At 49.7% G+C, this 21,405-nt stretch overlaps 1 protein-coding gene, 1 non-coding gene and 1 pseudogene across 8 annotated transcripts; 2 read left to right on the top strand and 1 right to left on the bottom strand.

Annotated features, from left to right (window-relative positions):
* Positions 1–19: 19 nt before the first annotated feature.
* STRC (stereocilin) lies at positions 20–20,014 on the bottom strand. 7 transcript variants are annotated; one of them, XM_039469480.2, is made up of 29 exons: positions 19,686–20,014; positions 18,597–19,382; positions 18,484–18,508; positions 16,465–17,722; positions 15,457–15,519; positions 15,252–15,356; positions 14,941–15,107; positions 14,424–14,610; positions 14,171–14,286; positions 13,756–13,888; positions 13,231–13,413; positions 12,889–12,927; positions 12,553–12,720; positions 12,354–12,419; positions 11,772–11,900; positions 11,043–11,101; positions 9,516–9,639; positions 9,299–9,411; positions 6,349–6,484; positions 5,739–5,935; positions 5,451–5,541; positions 5,086–5,242; positions 4,317–4,486; positions 2,144–2,299; positions 1,423–1,565; positions 1,085–1,233; positions 758–855; positions 522–669; positions 20–356 (listed from the first exon to the last, which is right to left on the bottom strand). In XM_039469480.2, the coding sequence occupies exons 1-29, from the start codon at positions 19,729–19,731 to the stop codon at positions 268–270; spliced, it is 5,301 nt and encodes a 1,766-aa protein (XP_039325414.1). In that variant the 5' UTR covers positions 19,732–20,014; the 3' UTR covers positions 20–267. The 7 variants fall into 7 exon arrangements, with proteins under 7 accessions (XP_039325414.1, XP_074249799.1, XP_074249801.1 ...); XM_074393698.1 differs by having other exon boundaries at positions 11,772–11,897; XM_074393696.1 differs by having other exon boundaries at positions 295–669; positions 19,686–19,782; positions 19,895–20,014.
* Positions 3,942–4,036, top strand: LOC120364132 (U6 spliceosomal RNA; annotated as a pseudogene).
* Positions 14,735–14,835, top strand: LOC120364196 (small nucleolar RNA U13). The gene has a single exon (XR_005579537.1). It is a non-coding gene; the product is annotated as a small nucleolar RNA U13 (small nucleolar RNA).
* Positions 20,015–21,405: the final 1,391 nt, after the last annotated feature.

Below are 21,405 nucleotides of genomic sequence, written 5' to 3'. Positions count from 1 at the left end.
GTCTGTGTTATTTCTAACGGTGGGGTGAGGAGGGAGCAGCCTTCAGGAAATGAAAAGAGGCAGTGGGATTATTTATGATGGAAAGAGACTCCAGTTATGGCATGCCAGGAACACTGATTCTCAGGTGGGTGGAAAGCATTAACATTTTACCCATATTCCTCATCAGCTTCTGAGAATAATCAGGATGCACTTCTATTTGCACTTTATTCTTTATGACTTAAGATTTTTCTCCCCACAGTCTCCTTCTACTCCTTCCACCTTCTAGGCTCATAGCAGGTGGCCAAGGAAGCTGATTGTCAATACCAGGGACCAGGAAGGTTGTGACCAGTCCCAGAGGCCCCAGGCTGTACTTCGACCTATAATAGACAGAGAATGGAAGTAATGTCACAACTCTGCTCTCCAGGAGCGTTGATACTTGGAAATTAGCTCTCTGCCTGTAGACTCCTTCACTCCAGGGATCTTCCTGGGGTCTGATTCTGGGTCAGGAGATGGAGGGTCAAACTGTGCAGCTGGGAACTCACCTTGCTGTTCTGGGCTCCCCTTCCCCTCATGCTGGGCCCATGCAACAGCTCGTCGCTGCTCAGGACTCAGAAAGGCCATTTGCTCAGGAGTGACAGCCACAGCCTGAGCACTGGTGAGACTGGACAGTTGGGTGGGACTAAACACCACCTAGGGGCAGGGGTAGGAATCAGTGCATGCATGTAGTCCCTGTTGGGCCCTGGCTCTCCTGTAGTCATCCCAGTCCATTAATACTTACAGCAAATTTAGGAGGAGGGATGACAGAAATGGCAAGAGGAGTAAGACCTTGGATCTGTCCCCGCAGCAGTGCTGAAAGAGCCAGGTCTGGGATCCCAGCTGTTGAAGCAAGTGGCATCCAAATATTGTCTTAGACTGACCTTCCTTCTCTTCAAACCTATAGACCTCTCTAACTACTCCCAAAATGCCCTACTGCAGACCTTCCCCAGTATGTCTCCAGCCCCTTACCTAAATACCTTCTCAGGCCCCCACCTAAGAATTGCAGGGCAGTTTTCCATTCAGTCCACCCATGGTATAGAAACCAAACCAACTTATACCAGCTTCCCACCTGCTATTGTGCCAATTTCAGTGAAGATCTCAGGCCCCCAGTTACTGATTGGGCCAAAGCCACCAGGCAGTACAAGGAGGTGGGCCAGAACCTCCAGTTGTTCCTCAGAGCACTGGAGATGCAGCATGCCCAGGAAGAGAGCTGCTTGGCTGCAGAAGAGTGGGAAGGAAGGAAGAAGAATTCAGCTTCAGCAAAAGGGTTGTAGTCATGAGACAAAGGAAGAGATGGCTTCAAATGAGTTCCCTTCTTCCATGGGACCACACCTTCATGACCCTTCTTTCCCCAGTTAAGTCCACATTTACCTCAATACCACCACCCTCAGCCCTTTCACAAGTGACCTAAACTCCCAACTGCTGATGTGCTGTAGCTCCTCTGGCCGCAGTCCACAGAGCGTATAACCCAGTGCTGTCAGATGAATGAAGTCCAAGTGGCTCACATGCCGACCACTCTGCCGTAGGAAACTGGAGACCACAACCCGGAGCTGGGGTGGGGGTTAGGGGCAGAGGGAAAGGAGAAAAGTATGGAGAATTAATGGACAGGGAAGTGATAGGTGTTGATGGGTTATATCCTGTTAATATTAAGACCTAAAGTGCCATGGGGAAGGTTGAGGATTCAAAAAAGAGAAGGAGAGAAAAGGAGGAGGCCTTTGGGAAAAAGAGGCAGGAGACAGTACTATGTGGCCAGGACCTCAGAGTGAATAAATCAGAGTCCTGAAGGTTACTAGCATGGGGTATTAAGAAAAGATAGAAAGAATGACCAGGTAGGGTCACAGGGAAAAATTCCTTGGGCTTCAGATGATCTAGACTGGCGTCCCCAAACTTTTTACACAGGGGGCCAGTTCACTGTCCCTCAGACCATTGGAGGGCCGCCACCTACTGTGCTCCTCTCACTGACCACCAATGAAAGAGGTGCCCCTTCCTGAAGTGTGGGGGGGGGCGGATAAATGGCCTCAGGGGGCCGCATGCGGCCCTCGGGCAGTAGTTTGGGGCCGCCTGATCTAGAGGGCTGGGTCCATGGGATGGGTGTTTGGGAAATGGTAGGAAGGATAAAAGGTATTACCTGGGTGGAGCTCCAACCATCTATCTGCCCCAGGGTGCTCAGCACTCCCCAGTCCACTAGAATCAGCTCCTGTAGTTCCCGATCTCCTAGACCTATTAAGAGCCGACCCAGCTGCAGGATCTGCTCAGGACGAAATCCCCGGGGGGGACCCCACAACTAGGAGAAAGAGAGGAACAGTGTGAGTGGAAAAGCAGTGGAATGGGAGTCAGAATGCTGGGCTTTAAGTCTTGCCTCTGCCCTTAGCTGTTATAACTCCAGGCAAGTCACTTGCCTTTTTGTTAATTTCCTCCACTACAGAATGAGGCAGTTGCCTTACAGTTCCTCTGACTAAGGAGTTTTGAAAGACATTAGAGTCAGTAGAAAAGAAGAGCAAACTAACTTTAGTCCAGGAGTTCTAAACTTTTATGTGCATCAGACACAGAGACACTTATTAAAATGTCTGAGGACTGGCACTGTGGCTCACACATGAAATCTTAGCACTTTGGGAGGCTGAGCTGGGAGTAATGCTTGAGCCCAGGAGTTTGAAACCATTCTGGGAAACATAGTGAAACCCCATCTCTACCAAAAATACAAAAATTAGTCGGGTGTGGTGGGATGCACCTGTAGTCCCAGCTACTTGAGAGGCTGAGGCAGGAGGATCGTTTGAGCCCAGGATGTAGAGGTTGCAGAGATCACACCACTGCACTCTAACCTGGGTGACAGAGTTTGTCTCCAAAAAAAAAAAAAAAAAAAAGATGTCTGGACACTTTCTCCCAGAGACTGACTGACCGATCGACTGATTTATTTATTTATTTATTTATTTATTTTTGAGACCGGGTCTTGCTCTGACACCCAGGCTGGTGTGCACTGGTGTGATCTCGGCTCATTGCACCTTCCACCTCCTAGGCTCAGGGGATTCTCCTACTCCAGCCTCCCCAGTAGCTGGAATTACAGGTGTGCACCACCACACCCAGCTAATTTTTTTTCTGTTTTTAGTAGAGACAGGGTTTCGCCATGTTGCCCTGGTCTCAGGGCAGGGTTTCGCCATGTTGTCTGGTCTCAAACTCCTGAGCTTAAGCAATCCACGTGCCTCAGCCTCCCAAAGTGCTGGGATTACAGGCATGAGCCATTGGTCCGGCTTCCCAGAGGTTTTTATTAAGTCTGTCTAGCATGGTAATCCAGCATCGGCATTAAAAACCTGTTCCCAGCCGGGCGTGGTGGCTCATGCCTGTAATCCCAGCAATTTGGGAGGCCAATCAAAAGGTCAGCAGTTCAACACCAGTCCTACCAGCATGGTGAAACCCTGTCTCTACTAAAAGTACAAAAAATTAGCTAGGTGTGGTGGTGCACGCCTGTAATCCCAGATACTCAGGAGGCTGAGGCAGGAGAATCATTTGAACCCAGGAGGCAGAGGTTGCAGTGAGCAGAGATCAAACCATTGCATTCCAGCCTGGGTGACAGAGTGAGACTCCATCTTAAAAAAAAAAAAAAAAAAAAAGCCGGGCGCGGTGGCTCAAGCCTGTAATCCCAGCACTTTGGGAGGCCGAGGCGGGTGGATCACGAGGTCGAGAGATCGAGACCATCCTGATCAACATGGTGAAACCCCGTCTCTACTAAAAATGCAAAAAATTAGCTGGGCATGGTGGCATGTGCCTGTAATCCCAGCTACTCAGGAGGCTGAGGCAGGAGAATTGCCTGAGCCCAGGAAGCGGAGGTTGCGGTAAGCCGAGATCGCGCCATTACACTCCAGCCTGGGTAACAAGGGCGAAACTCCATCTCAAAAAAAAAAAAAAAAACCTGTTCCATGCTTGCTTCAGCAGCATATATACAAAAAAAAAAATTGGAATGATAAAGAGATTAGCATGGGACCTGTGCAAGTATAACATGCAAATTCATGAAGCATGCCATAATTTTTTTAAGAAAGAAAAAAGAAAATAAAGGAAAAAGTTGGTTCCCTTGATGACTGTGATACGCATTAAAATTTGGTAATTACTGCTTTGTTCCTCTATTCATTGTACTGGCTCTCTTTCCTCAAGATTTATCTCCCCTTACCTCCTACTTGTGACCCAAATCTTTTAACTCTTTTATCTCCTGCTTCCCCTACCTCTCATCCAACTCTTCTTTCTCTTCGTGTCCCACATCACACCCAAACAACTTCCTCATGGCCGACCCCAGTTGGCTCTCCATCCCTAACCTGTTTTGCTTTGCCCATGGCTGCCCGCAGTTCCTCAGGCCCAAGTCCTGGGTCTCCGGCAAATAGTGTCAGGCAGTCCTCAAAGTCTGAGAGCTCCATCTCTGCAATCTGGGTGGCAGACCAGGCTGCTGGGAATGTCCCTCGTACATCTGCACAATTTGGCACAGGTTCTGAAGAAGGAAGGCAGGGCCAGGAGGTCAGTGTAGTATTAACATATGCCCAGAGAGATATCTGTAGATGGAATGACCCTTCCAACCTTTGGAGGATGGGGCACTGGGGGAAGTAGGGATCAAGGAATTATTACAGGGTAAGATTTATAGGGCTTAGAAGATAATAGAACAAGAAGTGATTGGACATGCCAAGTCCCTCGTTTTATAGATGGAAGACTAAGGATGTTGCCCAGGCATTTAATGGCAGAGCTGAATTCAAACCCAGTTCTTTAGCCTCACAATGCCTCCTTCAGAGCTTCTAGGGCTCTCCCCAGCAGAGAGCTCCACACTTAGCCAAGCTAGAGCTGAGTCAGCTGTTTTTATAGAGACAAGAGAGCAGGAAAATGGGAGTTGTGGGCTAAAAGAAAATTTAATAGTTTACAAACTCCCGGAGCTATAGAATTCTAGAACTAGAAGAGACTTGAAGATCATCACTCTAACCTCTAACCTTGCTTTATAAATTAGAAAACCCAATCCCAGAGAAGAGCACATGTAGCAACCAGACTGTCGGATACTCCCTGTACATCCTACTGGGCATATGAGTATTTGAGCAGTTTCACCTGGAAGATCTTCAGCAGCTGGTCGCACCACCCCTGCTACCAGGGCTGCTTTCTTGGCAGCAAGCTGTGGCCCCCTACACAGCTGTCCAAATCTACTCTGCTCCCAGCTCTGCTGCTTTTCTAGAAGCCGCTCCAGGGTCTCTGGACCCAAGGCCTCCTGCATGAGAAGATAGAAGGAGAGTGGGGAGATCTGGACAGGTCAGGGCCTACTGTTATAGCTATATTTACAAAGTCCTGTCTCTGTTTCGCAGTCTCCCCCCAGAACTAGGCTTCACATCCTTTGCCTTCTTTGGCCATGGGTCCCCATAAACAGCTCACCAGTCCCCTCTATGCATTTACTCCCTTCTCTTGTTCCTTCATCTCACCCTGGGGATCAAGGAAATTGCCTCAATTGACAGAGTGAATAGTAGGCGTCCAGCTTGCTCTACTTCATCCTGGCTCCATAACTCTGGTTTCCTGGGGGACAGGAAGAAGATCAGGGGCTGGGGAGCTGAGGGAACTGTGAGGAAAAGAAAGGGGAAAGAGGACATGCTAGGATTTGGAACAGGGGGCTCCAGGGACCTTAAGAATATGAAACAGACTGCCACTGATTATGGTGGTTGAGGGACTGGGTATAGGATGAATTAGAATCTGAAGTTCTCAAAGGTCCATACCCAAGAACAGGCTCCTGCAATAGCAGCCATCCCAGTTCTGTGGCAAATGTCTCTCCTAGGCAGTAGCCTTGCAGCTGACTGAGATGGGACAGCAGGATCTTTAGGGGGATCCGTCGTGTGCTCTCTATCCCCAGGAATCCAACCAAAGGGCCTAAGGTCTCCAGCACCTCCCTTGAAACTGCAGTCTCCTTTGGAGCCTGGAGAGGAGCATCGGAACTTGGACAAATGCACCTCTGACTCAGAGTACCAGACACTTTGATCAAGACACCAAGCCCCTTGATCCTTCCTCCCTCTTGCTCTCAACTCAGCACCCTATGATGCTCACTGCCTTCGTTCACTTTCTTAAGCGATGAGCCCACATAGGAGCAGGCAGAAAGACTGAGAAGTGGACTCCAAAGGATTTCTTGGGCTCCAAGAGGTATTGACAAGTAACATGAAACAGATTGTCAAGGAATAGAAGCCGGAGGCAAAAACAGGGCCTTGTAGAAAGGAACCTGTTTGGCAGCAACAAAGCAAGAAGTAGAGATTTGGGGGACAGTCAGAGAGCATTGTCCGAGAAGCAAGAATTGCCCAGGGCAGCAAATCTCAGTCTGGTAGGGTGGACTCTTACCAGGTTTTGTAGTGCCCTCTCTGCCAGGGCTGCCTGGTGGAGTGGGGTCAGTGCCAACAGCTGCTCTGGAGCTCTTTGCAGCAGCTCCACCACCAACATAATAGATTCATTGGATAGTCTGTCCATTAGCTGGATTCTGTTATAGCAATGTGACAACAACAGCATTCAGTTGGAACTGAACCAAGTTGAGAAGGAACCACAGAACACCAAGTTCCTCAGCTAAGATGTGACCCCAGACCAAACTTAATGAAGCTGGACAGGACAAGAACTGATAGTAAACAACTCCATGCCCAATTCCCACCATCAAGCTTGAATGGAGGAGAAAAAGGGAGTGACACATTTCTAGTCTTCCTAAAAAGAAATAACAAACACTCCTACCTACTCTAATGGACTCAAAAGCTCCAAATATTAAATATCATTAACATTTTCTCATTTTACAGATTAAAAAACAGGTTCACAGAGATCAAAGTTAGGGTCTCTCACTCCCAATTCCAGTTTTTTCCCAAAGGGCCACCCTTCCTCTACTTGTGAGGAGACCCCTTCTTGTTTGCATAATGCTATGCAATTTACAAAGTTCTTTCAGGTGTTATCTCATTTGATCCTACAATAAGACCTGGCCTCATTCCATTACCCAGGCCGGAGTGCAGTGGTGCTGTGATCTCAGCTCACTACAACCTCTACTTCCCAGGTTCAAGCAATTTTCCTGCCTCAGCCTCCCAAGTACCTGGAATTACAGGCGTGTGCCAACACACCCAGCTAATTTTTGTGTATTTAGTAGAGATGGCATTTTGCCATGCTGGCCAGGCCAGTCTTGAACCCCTGACCTCAGCGATCCACCCACTTTGTCTTCCCAAAGTACCGGGATTACAGGTGTGATCCACTGTGCCTGGACAAAATAGGTGTTTTTCTTATGCCTCCTTCACTAATGAGGAACTCAAGTTTTCTGACACATGGTCTAGGATGTTTCACCTCATCTGTGACCTTGGGATTCTAAATAGTCTCACGGAACCCACGTATTTAAACAGATTTGAATAGCATTAAAAAAATAAAAACAGGCTTGGCGCAGTGACTCACACCTGTAATCCCAGCACTTTGGGAGGCTGAGGCCGGTGGATCACAAGGTCAAGAGTTCGAGACCAGCCTGACCAACGTGGTCATCTCTACTAAAAATACAAAATTGTATTTTTAGTACAACCTCCGCCTCCTGGGTTCAGGCAATTCTCCTGACCATCTCTACTAAAAATACAAAAATTAGCCAGGTGTGGTAATACGTGCCTGTGATCCCAGGTACTCAGGAAGCTGAGGCAGGAGAATGGCTTGAACCCGGGAGGTAGAGGTTGCAGTGAGCTGAGATCATGCCATTGCATTCCAGCCTGGGTGACAGAGTGAGACTCTGTTTCATAAATAAATAAATACAAATACAAAAAACCCTTTTGCCCAGAAATCAGAAGTGACAGCCTGTACCCTACCTAGCATTGCCAATTCTGGAATTGGGCTAAGTCACACAAGAGCTAACGTCTGTGGAAAGCCCTATAAATATGTAAGAATGTTGGGAGGCTGAGGCAGGTGGATCACTTGAGGCCAGGAGTTCGAAACCAGCCTGGCCAACATAGTGAAACCTCGTCTCTATAAAAAATACAAAAATTAGCCTGGTGTGGTGGTGCATACCTATAGTCTCAGCTCCTTGGGAGACTGAGGCAGGAGAATTGCTTGAACCTGGAAGGCAGAGACTGCAGTAAGCATAGATCATATCACTGTACTCCAGCCTGGGCAACAGAGTGAGACTCTGTCTCAAAAAAAAAAAAAAAAAAAAAAAAGAAATAAAGAATGAAGTCAACTGCTTTTACTCCATATCATCTCCATATCTCTCCAGGAAGACTATAACACTAGCATTTTCCTACTCTGACTTACAGTGCAGATGGCAATGGGGTCGTGGTGGGGGTGAAACAAGAAAGGCAGCATATGAGTAAGATACTCAAAAACTTCTAGCTCTCTGGGTTGGGAGGAGCCTTGGGTTCCTACAGCCTTCTCTTCTCACAACCTATATGTGAATGTGCTCCACAACATTCCTGCCATGGGGTCATCTGGCCTAGGCTCAAACAACTCCAATGACCAGGAACTCACTACCTTAGGTTTTTTTTTTGAGACAGAGTTTCGCTCTCGTTACCCAGGCTGGAGTGCAATGGCGCGATCTTGGCTCACCGCAACCTCCGCCTCCTGGGTTCAGGCAATTCTCCTGCCTCAGCCTCCTGAGTAGCTTGGATTTACAGGCACGCACCACCATGCCCAGCTAATTTTTTGTATTTTTAGTAGAGACGGGGTTTCACCATGTTGACCAGGATGGTCTCGATCTCTTGACCTCGTGATCCACCCACCTTGGCCTCCCAAAGTGCTAGGAATACAGGCGTGAGCCACTGCGCCTGGCCCTAGTTTTTCCTATACTATGTAAAAATCTGATCTCCTCTAATTATTCTTAGTCTTGCCCAATGGGGCCACTCATAAATATGACAATCTAATTTCTACTTGATAGCCCCTCAGGTATTTCAATGTATTTATCACGTTTTTAATATATTTTCTTTCTATCTACGCCTCTGAATGCACTGAGAACACAGGGCCCTGAGCAAACTACAATCCTTTGGGGCAGAATTGGATCATTGCCTCCCTCACTTCAGATACTCTATCTCAATTAATGTGGGTTAGGTTATTGTAAGATTACTTGGCAGGCCTCGATACAGTGTTGCCACCCTCAGCTGCCCCATGCTGGCACCATGTTCTGGGAACCAGTCAATACACAGAGCAACTTTGAATAGAATCTTCTGCTTTGGACTATAAATGATGTCACGGAACTACCACACAGAAAAACCACCTCCTCCAGGGCATTCCCTAAGGGTAGATCTTCACCCTAGATTGAGTTTTCTGAGGGGTCAATATCTCCAGCTATAGTACTTACGGTAAGTCCAGGAGTAGCTTGCTATCCAGCCCATTCAGTTCTGGCCCTAGAGTTGTCCATTCTGGTTCTGGCATTGCCATCCTCCGCTGTAGCTCTGCCCAGATACAGGCCCTCTGTAGGGAAGCAGGGTGAGGCCAGAGCAGAACATAAGAGCTGGGTTCTATACCTAGGGTCCCAGCCTCCCTGCTCCCACTAATATCCCAGCACCCCCTCTCACCAGGCTCCCTCGAACTCTAGTGTGCAGTTGATAGATCATGTGCACCACTTCAAGGAAGTCTACCATTGAGTTGATCTGCTGCAGAAACTCACAGGACATGCCCCCTGCCATGGTGCCCAGAGCCCTGTGGGTATGTGAGTGGGTAGATGCTCATTCAACACAGGCCACAGCCTGTCTGCTCCTTGATATCAGTACTCTCAACACAAGTACAGCTCTTCATTTAGGCAATTTATGGTTTGAGCAATGTTTTTTATTTATTTTTATTTATTTTTATTTATTTTTTATTTTTTGTGACGGATTTTTGCTCTTGTTCCCCAGGCTGGAGTGCAATGGCATGATCTTGGCTCACCGCAACCTCTGCCTCCTGGGTTCAGGCAATTCTCCTGCCTCAGCCTCCTGAGTAGCTGAGATTACAGGCACACGCCACCATGCCCAGCTAATTTTTTTGGATTTTTAGTAGAGACGGGGTTTCACCATGTTGACCAGGATGGTCTCGATCTCTCGACCTCGTGATCCACCTGCCTCGGCCTCCCAAAGTGCTGGGATTACAGGCTTGAGCCACCGCGCCTGGCCTTGATCAATGTTTTAATATATTCTCATCAGTTTCCCATACATCACTGTTGTTTATCAGAGAAGAAAAGAATTTACAGATGTCAGGTAACATTCTCAACATTATTCTACTAGAAATGTGGTAAACTGAAACTAGAGCCATAGCGTAGATTCTGAAGCCCTTGGGAGGCCGAGGTGGGCAGATCACCTGACGTCAGGAGTTCAAGACCAGCCTGGACAACATGGTGAAACCCCATCTCTACTAAAAATACAAAAATTAGCTGGGCATGGTGGCGCATGCCTGTATTCCTAGTTACTCTGGATGCTGAGACAGGAGAATTGCTTGAACCTGGGAGGCGAAGGTTACAGTGAGCTGAAATCATGCCACTATTGCACTCCAGCCTGGGCAATAGAGCAGGACTCCATCTCAGAAAATAAATAAATAAATAAAGATTCTGAAGCCCATGGTTCTTTTACTGTGGGTTTAAGTAAAGTGATACCTTCTTATTCCTATTTATTCTTGCTTGGCCAGAAGTCACCCTGAAGTAAACTAATAGTAGCAAACATCTACTGGGAGTTTACAATGGGCCAGGCACTGTGTTAAATATCTTACATGACTTATTTCATTTAATCTTCATAATAACTACTTATGCAGCTGGTGCCATTTTAATTCTCATTTAAAGAAGTGAAAAATGACAAAGGGAGGTTAAATGACTTGCCCAAGAGCACAAGTAGGTGACAGGACTGGAACCTGAACCCAGGTTTTCTGAGTCCTTTGTTTCTAGTCAGGATAGGCATGGCACTGTGGAAGGACAGAAGGGCAAAGAAAGGAGCTAGGAGAATGTCCACAAGGCAGGGACTATGCATCATTCATCCCTATATTCTCCCATTCCATATCACATAGTGCCTGGCACACAGTAAGCAAATTAAAAAAAATGTTGATCGAATTCAATTCACTGCTCAACACAAGTTACTCACTGTAGATTCCTAAGGGTCAGGTTGGTGGGTACTTGCATCTTCTTCCAGAGAAACTGTGCCTACAAGAGAAAGAAAGAGGAGCCACTTCACAGAAGAGACACTGTTCAAGGATACCCCCTAGAGTGGAGAGGCAGGAATGCTTTGGACCCAGTCCTGCCTCTTCACTCTGTGGGACCTACCAGCCTCCCACTCTCCCAGATGCCCACTCCTCTCTTAGAGAGAGTGAGAAAGAAATGAAAAAAAGGGAAGGAAAAGGAAAAGAAAAGCAAGTCACATTATAAGTGATACTAAGGGGGTAGGTGCAGCGGCTCACGCCTGTAATCCCAGCACTTTAGGAAGCCAAGGCAGGAGGATTGCTTGAGGCCAGGAGTTCAAGACCAATCTGGGCAATATGATACCTCAACATAGTGTCTCAATACAGTGTTCACATTGTTGTATTGTCTGTCTCTACAAAAATTTTAAAAATGAGCCAGGCATGGTGGTAACCGCCGGTAGTCCTAGCTATTCAGGAGGCTGAGGCAAGAAGATTGCCTGAGCTCAGGAGTTTGAGGTTACATTGAACTCTGATCATGCCACTGCACTCCAACCTAGGCAACAGAGTGACTCTGTCTCAATCAATCAATCAATAAAGGATACTAAGGATAATCTGGCCAAATAGGGCTGAGGGATGGGTACAGAAGATAGACTACATTGAGGGAGAGAGTTCTGAAATTAAGTGGGGAGAATCACCTGCTGCTCAGACCAGGGCAGCTCCCGGTAGTGTCTTCGGTTTGCTAGAAGAGCTGAGGAATCCAGCTGTAGCAGCTTTAATGGGAGCAGGGGAAGCAGGCAATCTGGCCAGGTGGTGGAAATAGGCTGCTGGCGGTGATGGGTATAGCAGTGTAGTGAGAGAGTCTAGACTTAGCACTCAGAGCAAAGGAACCATGGGGGCGGAAAGGGACCAAAGCTAGGGCAGAAGTGGAATGGCATTTGCCACTGTATCAATAAATGCCTAAGAGCCTCACACTGCAGGCTGCTGTGGTCAAGTTCTGCTGCTAGTTAGGCACCAGATGAACAAAGTTCCTTAGCTTCTCTGAGCACTGGTCTTTTCATCTGAAAGCAGGTGGTTGGCCTGGAAGATTTCTCAGGCCCTTCCAGATTTGACATTCTGGGACAATGTGGGTCATGCTGTCCTGCATCTGGAACTACTAATGGGTAAAGAGCTAACCTGAACTCTCAGGGCCACCGCAGGGTAGTGTGGGAGGCAGCACAAGCCATATGAAACTGCCCTGGAATGGAGAGAGGAGCTCAGTTGGGAGATCTCACACTTACCTGACCAGGGATGCACACAGCTGGACCGGAACCTGTTGTACCCATATTTTTAACGCCATCTTTCACCTGCATGAGAATTGCTTGTGTGTGTGTGTCAGTGGGGAGGTATGAAAGGCCTTCCCTGGCCACAGGGAAGATGTCTTCCAACCAGAGAGAGCCCATAGCCCTGATTGTCTCACCCTCTTTGCTACCCTCATACCCGAAAGGTCTGCAGCAGTGCTGCGGTCTGGCAGGCTGAGAGGCGTGACAGTTCTGGGGCCAGGCAGGAACAGGCCCCAACCAGGACTCTCCTAGGAATGGCCTGGAGTGTCTGGGGGCTGAGGCCTGGCAGCAGAAGGTGCAAGGAGCACAGTTCCTCCAGGGATAGCTAAAGAGCAAGAGAGACAAGGCCTGAAGAAGGGTGGTGGGGAAGACAACAATCACAAGGCAGCAAGGCAGTAAGTACGACGGGAGCGGAGAGGGAGGAGGGGCAGATGCAGGAGCCAGGGAAAAAGGGAGACCTCTGGTGGGAGGCTGCGAAGTTGGTGCTACTCACATCGTGCCTGGGGAGGAGCCGTCCAAGCAGCAGGGCAGCCTGTGTAGGGATGGGACCAAAAACAACAGCTCTCAGGACCCAGCAGCCAGGTCCTTAGCAGCCTTCCTAGGGCAGGCCCTCCAAAACTTCCCACTCCCTCTTAACCATCCCCAGTAACCATCCTCAGTGACTCAGGTACCTTCTTGATCTGAGGAAGGGGAATGAAGGTGTCCACCTGCGGACAGTTTACCTCTACTGTTCACCCAGGGAAAAGAGGGGCTGGTTTTTTCCCTGAATGTGATTCTCTTGACTGGGGCTCAAGCGGGGATGGAGGGTGAATGCCAGGGAGTAAGACAGGCAAACCTGAGCAGGTGTAACACTAGTTCCCTGCAGGACAGGAAGCATGGCTCTAAGCTGGGGCTCTGACAGCTCCTGCAGGAAGCGGAGGCCCAGCTGTGGGAAGAGAGGGGCCCAGACCCGCAGTTCCCGGGGGCTCAGGACTGCTCCTCCAGATGAGCGCAACACCCCCAGAAGTTCATATGCCACCTGTAATCAAAGAAGGTTTGGGACTAGAGAGAAAAGACAGATGAACCTTCTTCCTCTCTTGATTTCCCAGAACCTGGGCTAGGGTTTGGAACTAGGGACTGGACTGGAGTGGATTAGGTTCAAAATGGCAACGGGTATGTTTGGGATGCCACAGACCAGATAGGGAAGGGCCAGAAAGAGGTGGTAACAGCTAAGAATGGCCGTGGAGTAAGGAATGGTGGTTGCAAAAGTGGAATGGGGGCTGGCACCGCTGTGCTCAAGCTTGGTTGACACAATGGGAAAGCCATCCACACAGACCCAGGGGAAGCCTAGAGTCTTGTAGGCTTGTGCTAAGGGGCTCACCCGTCCTTCTGGGCTGAGGGTCCCGTTGGCTGCACATTCCAGCAGCCCACGCTCTACTGGCCCCATCGGATCATTCAGGGGTACTAGGCTCTGCAGCTCCTCAGGGCTCAGGAAACAGGCGAGGGGCCCAAGCCTGAGGAGGGCATGAAGCTGACCTTCATATGGTCCCTGAGGCTGGCACTAAGGCAGGCCTGGCAGCAGATGGTATGGGTACATACACTGGGCACTCTGACCACTATACCACTACACAGGGGTACCATCTATAGACCTCTCTCCTAGAACTCCATGCTGCCTGGGGCCACTGCCTACTCTCTTGCCCCTTTCTTCCTAAAACACTGACCCACCATGACATCTGTACCTTTCTCTCTCTACCTCTTTCACTCTGGCCTTGATTACTGATCCCATGACAACTCACCTGCGTACCTGCTCCTCTCCATCCTGGACACTCTGGTTTACCAGGCTGCGCAGCACATGGCGGGCATGCCCTGGCCCCAGACCTGCTGCTGGCCAGCTATCCTCCAGGGCCTGGATCTGAGATGGGGAAGGTCAGCTCACACTGGGGTCACTGTGGAGCTCTTGCAGGGAGGTGCCACTGAGAGACATGCCATTGACTCTCATCCCCACTAGCAGAAGATGGGCCAGTCAAGTAAAGATGATGATTCTCATACCTGGTGAGGGCTGAGCTGCAGAAAGTTCTCCAGAGGGAGGTGGGGGAGCAGGGGCAGCACAGCCCACAGCAGCTCCTGGGGCCAGGCAGGCACTTCCCCAAATAGTTCAGGGGCCAGCAGTCGCTTTGCCAGAGCCTCCTTCTGTTCAGGCCTCATTCCTGGGCTGTAATCCCGGATGGCAGCCAGGCTGCGGGCAGCAATGGATCTTAATCCTTTGTCTTCTTTAAAACTGTTTTTCCCTGGCCCTCTGTAACCCTGGTGTCTAGATAGGAAGGAGACTATCCCTGGTTTTAATAGAGAGGAGCTCTCTGATCCTTTTGTAGTTCATCAGCATGATGATTGGGTTTTCACTCAGGTGTGAGATGTGCCTCTCTCAAATCTTGTTACATGTTGGCACATTACCTATCTGGCACGAAAGAAAAAAAACAGAGAGGAGCTCTGGAAGGGGCTGCTCCAGGTGGATGGGGCTGCTTGCTTGACCCTGACAGGAGCAGGATGAGTAGTACAGGAAACTTACACACTGTCATTGGCTAACAGGGATGGTGGGAAGCGCAACAGGTCAGAGACAGCCAAGAAAGGGATGAGTGGTGACAGGTCAATGAAGAGCTGGGAGGTGAGGCGAGGGTACCGCTGGAGCAGCAGAGCTGTCAGGTGACCCAGGGCCTGCTCCTCGGATGGTGGTACCTGTGGGGGCACAGGAATGGATTCTGGCTCTGACGATGCTCAGTATCCCTGCCATTTCCTCTCTGGAGTTCCTCCTCCCACTAAGGCAAGTCCTCTGAACACTAGGCTCCAGGTGCCCTTGCTCCCCTTTCCCTCTATGCTCACCTGCAGCTTCCCCTGCAACATGAGGGTCAGGAAGCCCTGTGCAGCCTCCCTCTCTGCTGAAAGCACCAGCTGCTGGAGGTTTTCTGGGGGCATATGCAGGTACGCCTGCAAATAGCAGGTCATGGCAGGTATGGCCTCAGGGAGCAGGGACCTCCAGCCAGGCTGTTACCCAGCCCATCCTTGTGCCCTCCACTAGAATTTTTACCTGCACTAGAATCTTCAGGACCCAAACACTCTTTTCCCTCTGGAGTAGATCCCACAGCACAGACTGGTGGGAAGAAAAACAAGATGCAAACAGAGCTGTCTTCTTTGTCTCTCTTGCAGCTCCAGAGGGATTCCAACTCCACTTGCTGGGATGCTTGTCCTTCATCTCAAGTGTGATTCTTCAGCTATTAAGCTCATTTAGGTCCAGGATAATGTCTCTAATTTCTCTCGTACCCTCTCCCATGCCAGTTTATAGTTGGCTCAATAAATTCTTGTAGACCTGAACCAAATACTATGACTATTTAATTCTCTTTTACTGGGCCCAGGGCTTGAAAAAAGGTGGCCCTATCATGGGGTAAGGAGTTTATATATATCCTGCAGAACCTAGCAAAGTACCTTGCATATAACAGGCAGTCCGTGAATGAATTGTGGTATTTAACGTGTTCTAACCCCTCCATTCTACAGAGTAAAACCTGAAGCCCAGAAAAACTAAATTAAATTGCTTGCCTAAGATCACACTAATTTGTGGCACCGTTGAAACTAGAACCAAAGTCTTCTGATCAGTAGTGTCCCTGAATCTTTCTCATTCTTGCCCTATCTTCCTGTATTTGGCCAGCCTCCAATTCTCACTCTCTAGGGGAAAAACTAGAGTCCTCTCATCTGATCCCTTTTCTTTCTGGTGCAGAAAGGGGGAGTCAAAGAGCCCACAAGAATAGCAAGGTAACATTTACTGTACATTTATGTATGATGCACTGTGCTATGTCCACAGCATGTATCATCTCATATACCATTATCATCCCCAGTTTATAGATGAGAAAACTATTGCTCAGAGGAGTTAAACAATTCATTCAAGGCTGGTCACAGAACCAAGATATGAATCCAAGCCTGTCTGACTCTAGAGCTGTGTGCTTAAACTACTACCCTATACTGCTGCCTCTCAGTATTCTAGGAATTCCCCTGGTGGCCCTTCTCACTGTTCCAGGAGCTTTCGCTCTGGTAGAGCACTCACACTAAAGCAGGCCAGCAGCTCCATCTTGCTTATACCAGAGCTGGGGTTGACAGTGGGTTCAAAGCCTGGTGGCGCTGGTTGCTCCTCCTCTTGTTCCAGGTATTCCCCAATCGTTCGTAGCACACTGAGCCGGCCCTCTGGGCGGAAGGCATCCCAGAAGGAGCAGTTGTCTGGGAGACTAGAGAGGAGTAGGGCCCGACCCAGCATCCCCTGGGCCTCGGCCCCTCCAGCTCCTGGACCCAAGAGGAAGGTCAGCAGGCGCAGGAGATAGTGTAGGCGTGTGGGGTTAGCAAGGGCTGGCACAGAGGACTGACAGCGTGGCAATTGGGATAGCAGGCCAAGCAGGAAGGGCCCGGGGGCCAGACAGAGTGGGGATGGTCCCAATGGTGGCAGAGAGGGCAAAAGGGGGCCCAGCAGCCCTTCTAGGAAGCAAGTGTCATTGCCCCCACGGCTTATCCTGCATTGGCTTGCTAGCCAAGGCCAGAAGGGCACCAGGGACTCATACATGGTGTCATTGGCACAGACCATCACCAGGAAGCTGCCCCCATCTGGGCAGCGTTCCCCACAGGGTCCAATGTGGCAGGGTGGGGAGGCAGTGACATCTAGGGTAGGGCCCTGGCACACATGCTGGACCCAAGCCTGGTTGCTGGGAGGCACAGCTTGTAGACTTGCCTCCCCACACAGCCGCTCAGCCCACAGAGTCTCATTCTCCAAGAAGCAGCCCCAGAAGATGTCTGGGGTGAGGGGAGCAGGGGGCAGGCCTTCAGGGCAGCTGGTAGGGGGTGGGAGCAGGTCAGCACAGAGCCGCTTTACCAGGCGGCGGTTGGAGCCAGACAGGGCTGAAAAGGAGAGATTGCTACAGACTGCATCCAGAAACTCACCAGGAAACTGGTCATGGCAGGCCTGTAGCCAGCCTTGAGCACCTGGTGCCCATGAGACTGCATACCACACAGCTGTCTGGCAGATGGCAGTGGTGCTGGGAGGGGACTGTGGAGTGGCAGGCTTGGTGTGCTGGCAGAGCAAGTGAATGGAGAAGTTGGAAATGCTGTAGGGTGGTGCTGGGCCTGACTGGTTCTCACAGAGGGCCTCCACAGTGATGGCTCGCCGTTGGCGTGGGCTCATATGGGCTGAGGGCTGAGAAGCTCTGGGCAGAGGCACACCCGTGCTCAGGCAGTGGAGGAGGGCAGGGGGTGGGGGTGGTGATCCAGACAGAAAGCCCAGCGCCTGGACATCCCAGGAAAGGTTGTGCCGGATGCCCCTGGGTGCAGAGGGAGGAGCAGGTAGGATCTGGTCAGTTCACATTTCCTCCAGCTGAATATTCTGACCCTGACCTAGAGCCCCTCAAGGGACATGGCAAACATGGGCTTTTTTACAAGTGAGGTTCCTAAGAGTTTAGGCATTAGTGGCTGAAATGTTGCAATGCGGCAAGAGGGAGAGAGCTGCCTTGCCAAGGCCCAAAATCACCTAGGAGAAGACCCAGTTGGTATTCTTTCTGCCCACCTGGCCCCTTTTTTTTCCTTCATTCATATGCTTTTAGATAGCTTAAACACAACCCCCAGCGGGCCTCTTGTCAGGAAATCTGCTCAGCAACTCAATATGTCTAACTGTGCTCTGGCACTATTGTACTGAAGTGGTAAGGGGGTAGAGGAATCCATTTGTGTCCTCATTTTTCATATCCCATCTTTATTAACTAACGTATTAACCACTATGTGCCAGCAGTGTTTTAAGTTGTTTGCATATACAGTATCAAGTCATTTAATCTGGTGCAACAACTCTGTGGTAACTAATATTATCATTCTTGTTTTATAAATCGGGAAACTGAGGTATAGAAAGACTATGTAACCTGCTTGAGGTCATATGGCTAAGAAGAGGTGGAGCTGGGACACCAACTCACTCCAAAACCACTAAACCACACTCCTCCCAGCAGTTTCCACTTCCTCTCTGAAGGCTCATGTCTTCAGCTCTCCACCTCCAGACTTCCCAGGCCCATTCCCTCAGAAGTGGTCCGCTATTACTTACCATAAGAGCAGCTGTTGAAGGTTACCTAGGAGGAAAAGAGTAAGGAAAAGAACTACCCCAATCTCCCTTTTCTTGCCCTGCCACATCCCAACCCCAGCCCTGGCCACACTCACCTCCCTGGCACTGCCCATTGGAATCAGGCTCTGGCTGCCCCAGAATGGAAAAGACCTCATCCTGCAGGGAGTGAGTGACACGGAGCAGGCCCTCCTGAAAGGCAGCATAGAGGGGGGCCCCCACTGTGCGTAGCAGACCGCCCCAAAGAGCCTCCTCGGAGCCTAGCTCCCCTGTTGGGGTTAGCAAACCCAACAGACCCTGCAAAAAGTGAGGAGTTGGCTCCCTCCCATCAAGGCCTGTGGCATTGGTGGGGTCTGCACTGGGCTGCACCTGCACCAGAGCCTGCCAGCGTGTGCCCTCTAACAACAGCAGCAAAGAAGGCAACCAGTCAGCAGCGAGGACACAGTCGGAGGGCCCATCACGGGTGCATGGGGGCCGAGTTGGGGTAGAGGGACCCCCAGGAACTAAGGCTCCCAGCAGCACCTCCATGAGTCCACCCAGCACCCCTGCCTGGTGCACCAAGAAATCTCGGGGAGTCTGCTCCTGTCCCAGCAGTGCCAGCACATCCCCCAGCAGCCCTAGCATTGGCTCCCAGTCGGGGCTGCCTCTCAGCGTCACTAGAAAATCATGGAGCCGGAGAGCAGGGGGCTGGAGAGGTGGGGGCTCTCCTACTGGTCCCTCCTCCATTCTCCCAGGCTCAAAGGAAGAAGAAATATTGGCCAGGAATGTAGAGAACCGTGAGCGGCTGAGGGAGCCCTGGGGAGCCTGGTCCAGAGTGGAGAGCAATGACTTCAGGAAGGAGAGACCAGGGTCCAGGGACTGAGGCCCAGTAGGAGCCAGAGTCACTGTAAGGAGAGAAACCAGAGGTTACTAAAGAGGAGGAACCTAGAGCCCAAAGAGCCCTGCCCCTGAGCACCATTCCCTACCTGGATCTAAAGATGAGGTGAGGGGATGGTGAGCTGAGCCCTGCTGGGTGGCCCACAGTAAGTCTCAGCCTGCCTTTCTTAACCCTCATTGTCTTCCTTTGCACAAGTCTCTGCCTCCCTCCTTTGTCCTTTTATCTAATAGGTTAATCTCCACATTCTTAATGTCTTTTTCTAGCCACCCTTCTCCTCCTCATCCCCAGTTCTGCTCACTGTTCTTCTCACCTGTGCAGGACAGCAGCAGCAGCAGTGGCCAGAGGCTCAAAGCCATGTTTCCAGGTGAACACTGGTACTGGAGGTGGTGAGTCCTGGTTATTCTCACCTGTGGGATAGCCAGGTGAGGACACGGCACTACAGGCAGCCTGAGGCTCCACTGACACCGTAGTGTGGTCTTTCAGCAAACAATATCTGTAACCTGACAGCAGGTTTGTTACCTGATCCACTGACTATCTGATCCTTTGGCTCTGGAGAAGGGTATGCTTCTGTGAGAAGGACCAATGATAGGGGATCCCAGGGGCCCCTCAGAGGAACCCAAGGAGATTGCTTGAGTTAGGAGCCAATGATGCAGAAAGGAATAGGCAGACATGAAGATGGAAAACTGGAGACCCGGGGAGTAATCTGGGGTTCTGCAGAAACATAGAAAACAAAGAGGATATGAAGGAGCTAAGAAACAAGAAGGATTTGAGGAAATTGAGAAAGAAAGGACACCCAGGAGAAAGAAACAGGGCAGCGAGGTATAAACAGATGAGAAATGAAGACAGAGGTCTGGTCCAACAAAGGAGAATTCAAGAAGAGGAGAGCTGCTTTCAATTCAGTACTCAGAACCACAGAATGTCAAGAGCTGAGCAGAGCAGTACCCCAGAGATCACATAGACCAAACTTTTCAATTTATGGATAAGGAAACAGACCAAGAAAAATGTGATTTACTCATTACGCCATTCAAATGTTTGGGTCTTCCCTTTGGTTCTCTCTCTGTGGCCTAGGTGAAAGCCCTATCAAAAATTCTGAGCCAAGAAGAGACAAACCAGATTAAATCACTACACAGAGGGACTGATCTTTCTACACACAGAACTTGCTCACAGAACAGAGAGAGAGAGAGAGAGAGACGTTTCATTCAAAATAATCTGGTTTGATCAGGGTTAGAAGTCTTTTTTGTTGTTGTTGTTGTTTTGTTTGTTTTTGTTTTTTGAGACGAACTCTCTCTCTATTGCCCAGACTGGAGTGCCGTGGGGCTATTTCACCACTGCAACCTCTGCTTCCCAGTTTCAAGCGATTTTCCTACCTCAGCCTCCTGAGTATCTGGGATTACAGGCATATATCACCACACCCACCTAATTTTTGTATTTTTAGTAGAGATGGGGTTTCGCCATTTTGGCCAGGCTGGTCTTGAACTCCGGACCTCACGTGATCCACACACCTTGGCCTTCCAAAGTGCTGGGATTACAGGTGTGAGCCACTGCACCTTTTTTTTTTTTTTTTGAGACAGAGTGTCACTCTGTCACCCAAGCTGGAATGCAGTGGCAGAATCTCAGCTCACTACAACCTCTGCCTCCTGGGTTCAAGCAATTCTCCTGCCTCAACCTCCTGAGTAGCTGGAGACTACAGGCATGCACCACCACGCATGGCTAATTTTTTTATTTTTTGGTGGAGACAGGGTTTCATCATGTTGCCCAGGCTGGTCCTGAACTCCTGACCTCAAGTGATTTGCCTGTCCCGGCCTCCCACAGTGCTGAGATTACAGGCTTGAGCCACTGCCCCAGGCCAGGGTTAGAAGTCTTTTCCATTCTCCATTTATATCTCCCCAAATGCCTTCACTTGACACCAGCTCGAAGTAACAACTCAACACTGAGGCTACACCCAAATTTTTGTTCTTTCTTTCCCTAGAACCCTTTCCCATTTTCTCCCCCAAATCCACACATTGAACTACATTATTAATGTGCTTCTG

This window comes from Saimiri boliviensis, chromosome 2, assembly GCF_048565385.1.
Source record: "Saimiri boliviensis isolate mSaiBol1 chromosome 2, mSaiBol1.pri, whole genome shotgun sequence".
NCBI classification, from domain to species: domain Eukaryota; kingdom Metazoa; phylum Chordata; class Mammalia; order Primates; family Cebidae; genus Saimiri; species Saimiri boliviensis.
This window is presented reverse-complemented; position numbering and strand designations above follow the sequence as displayed.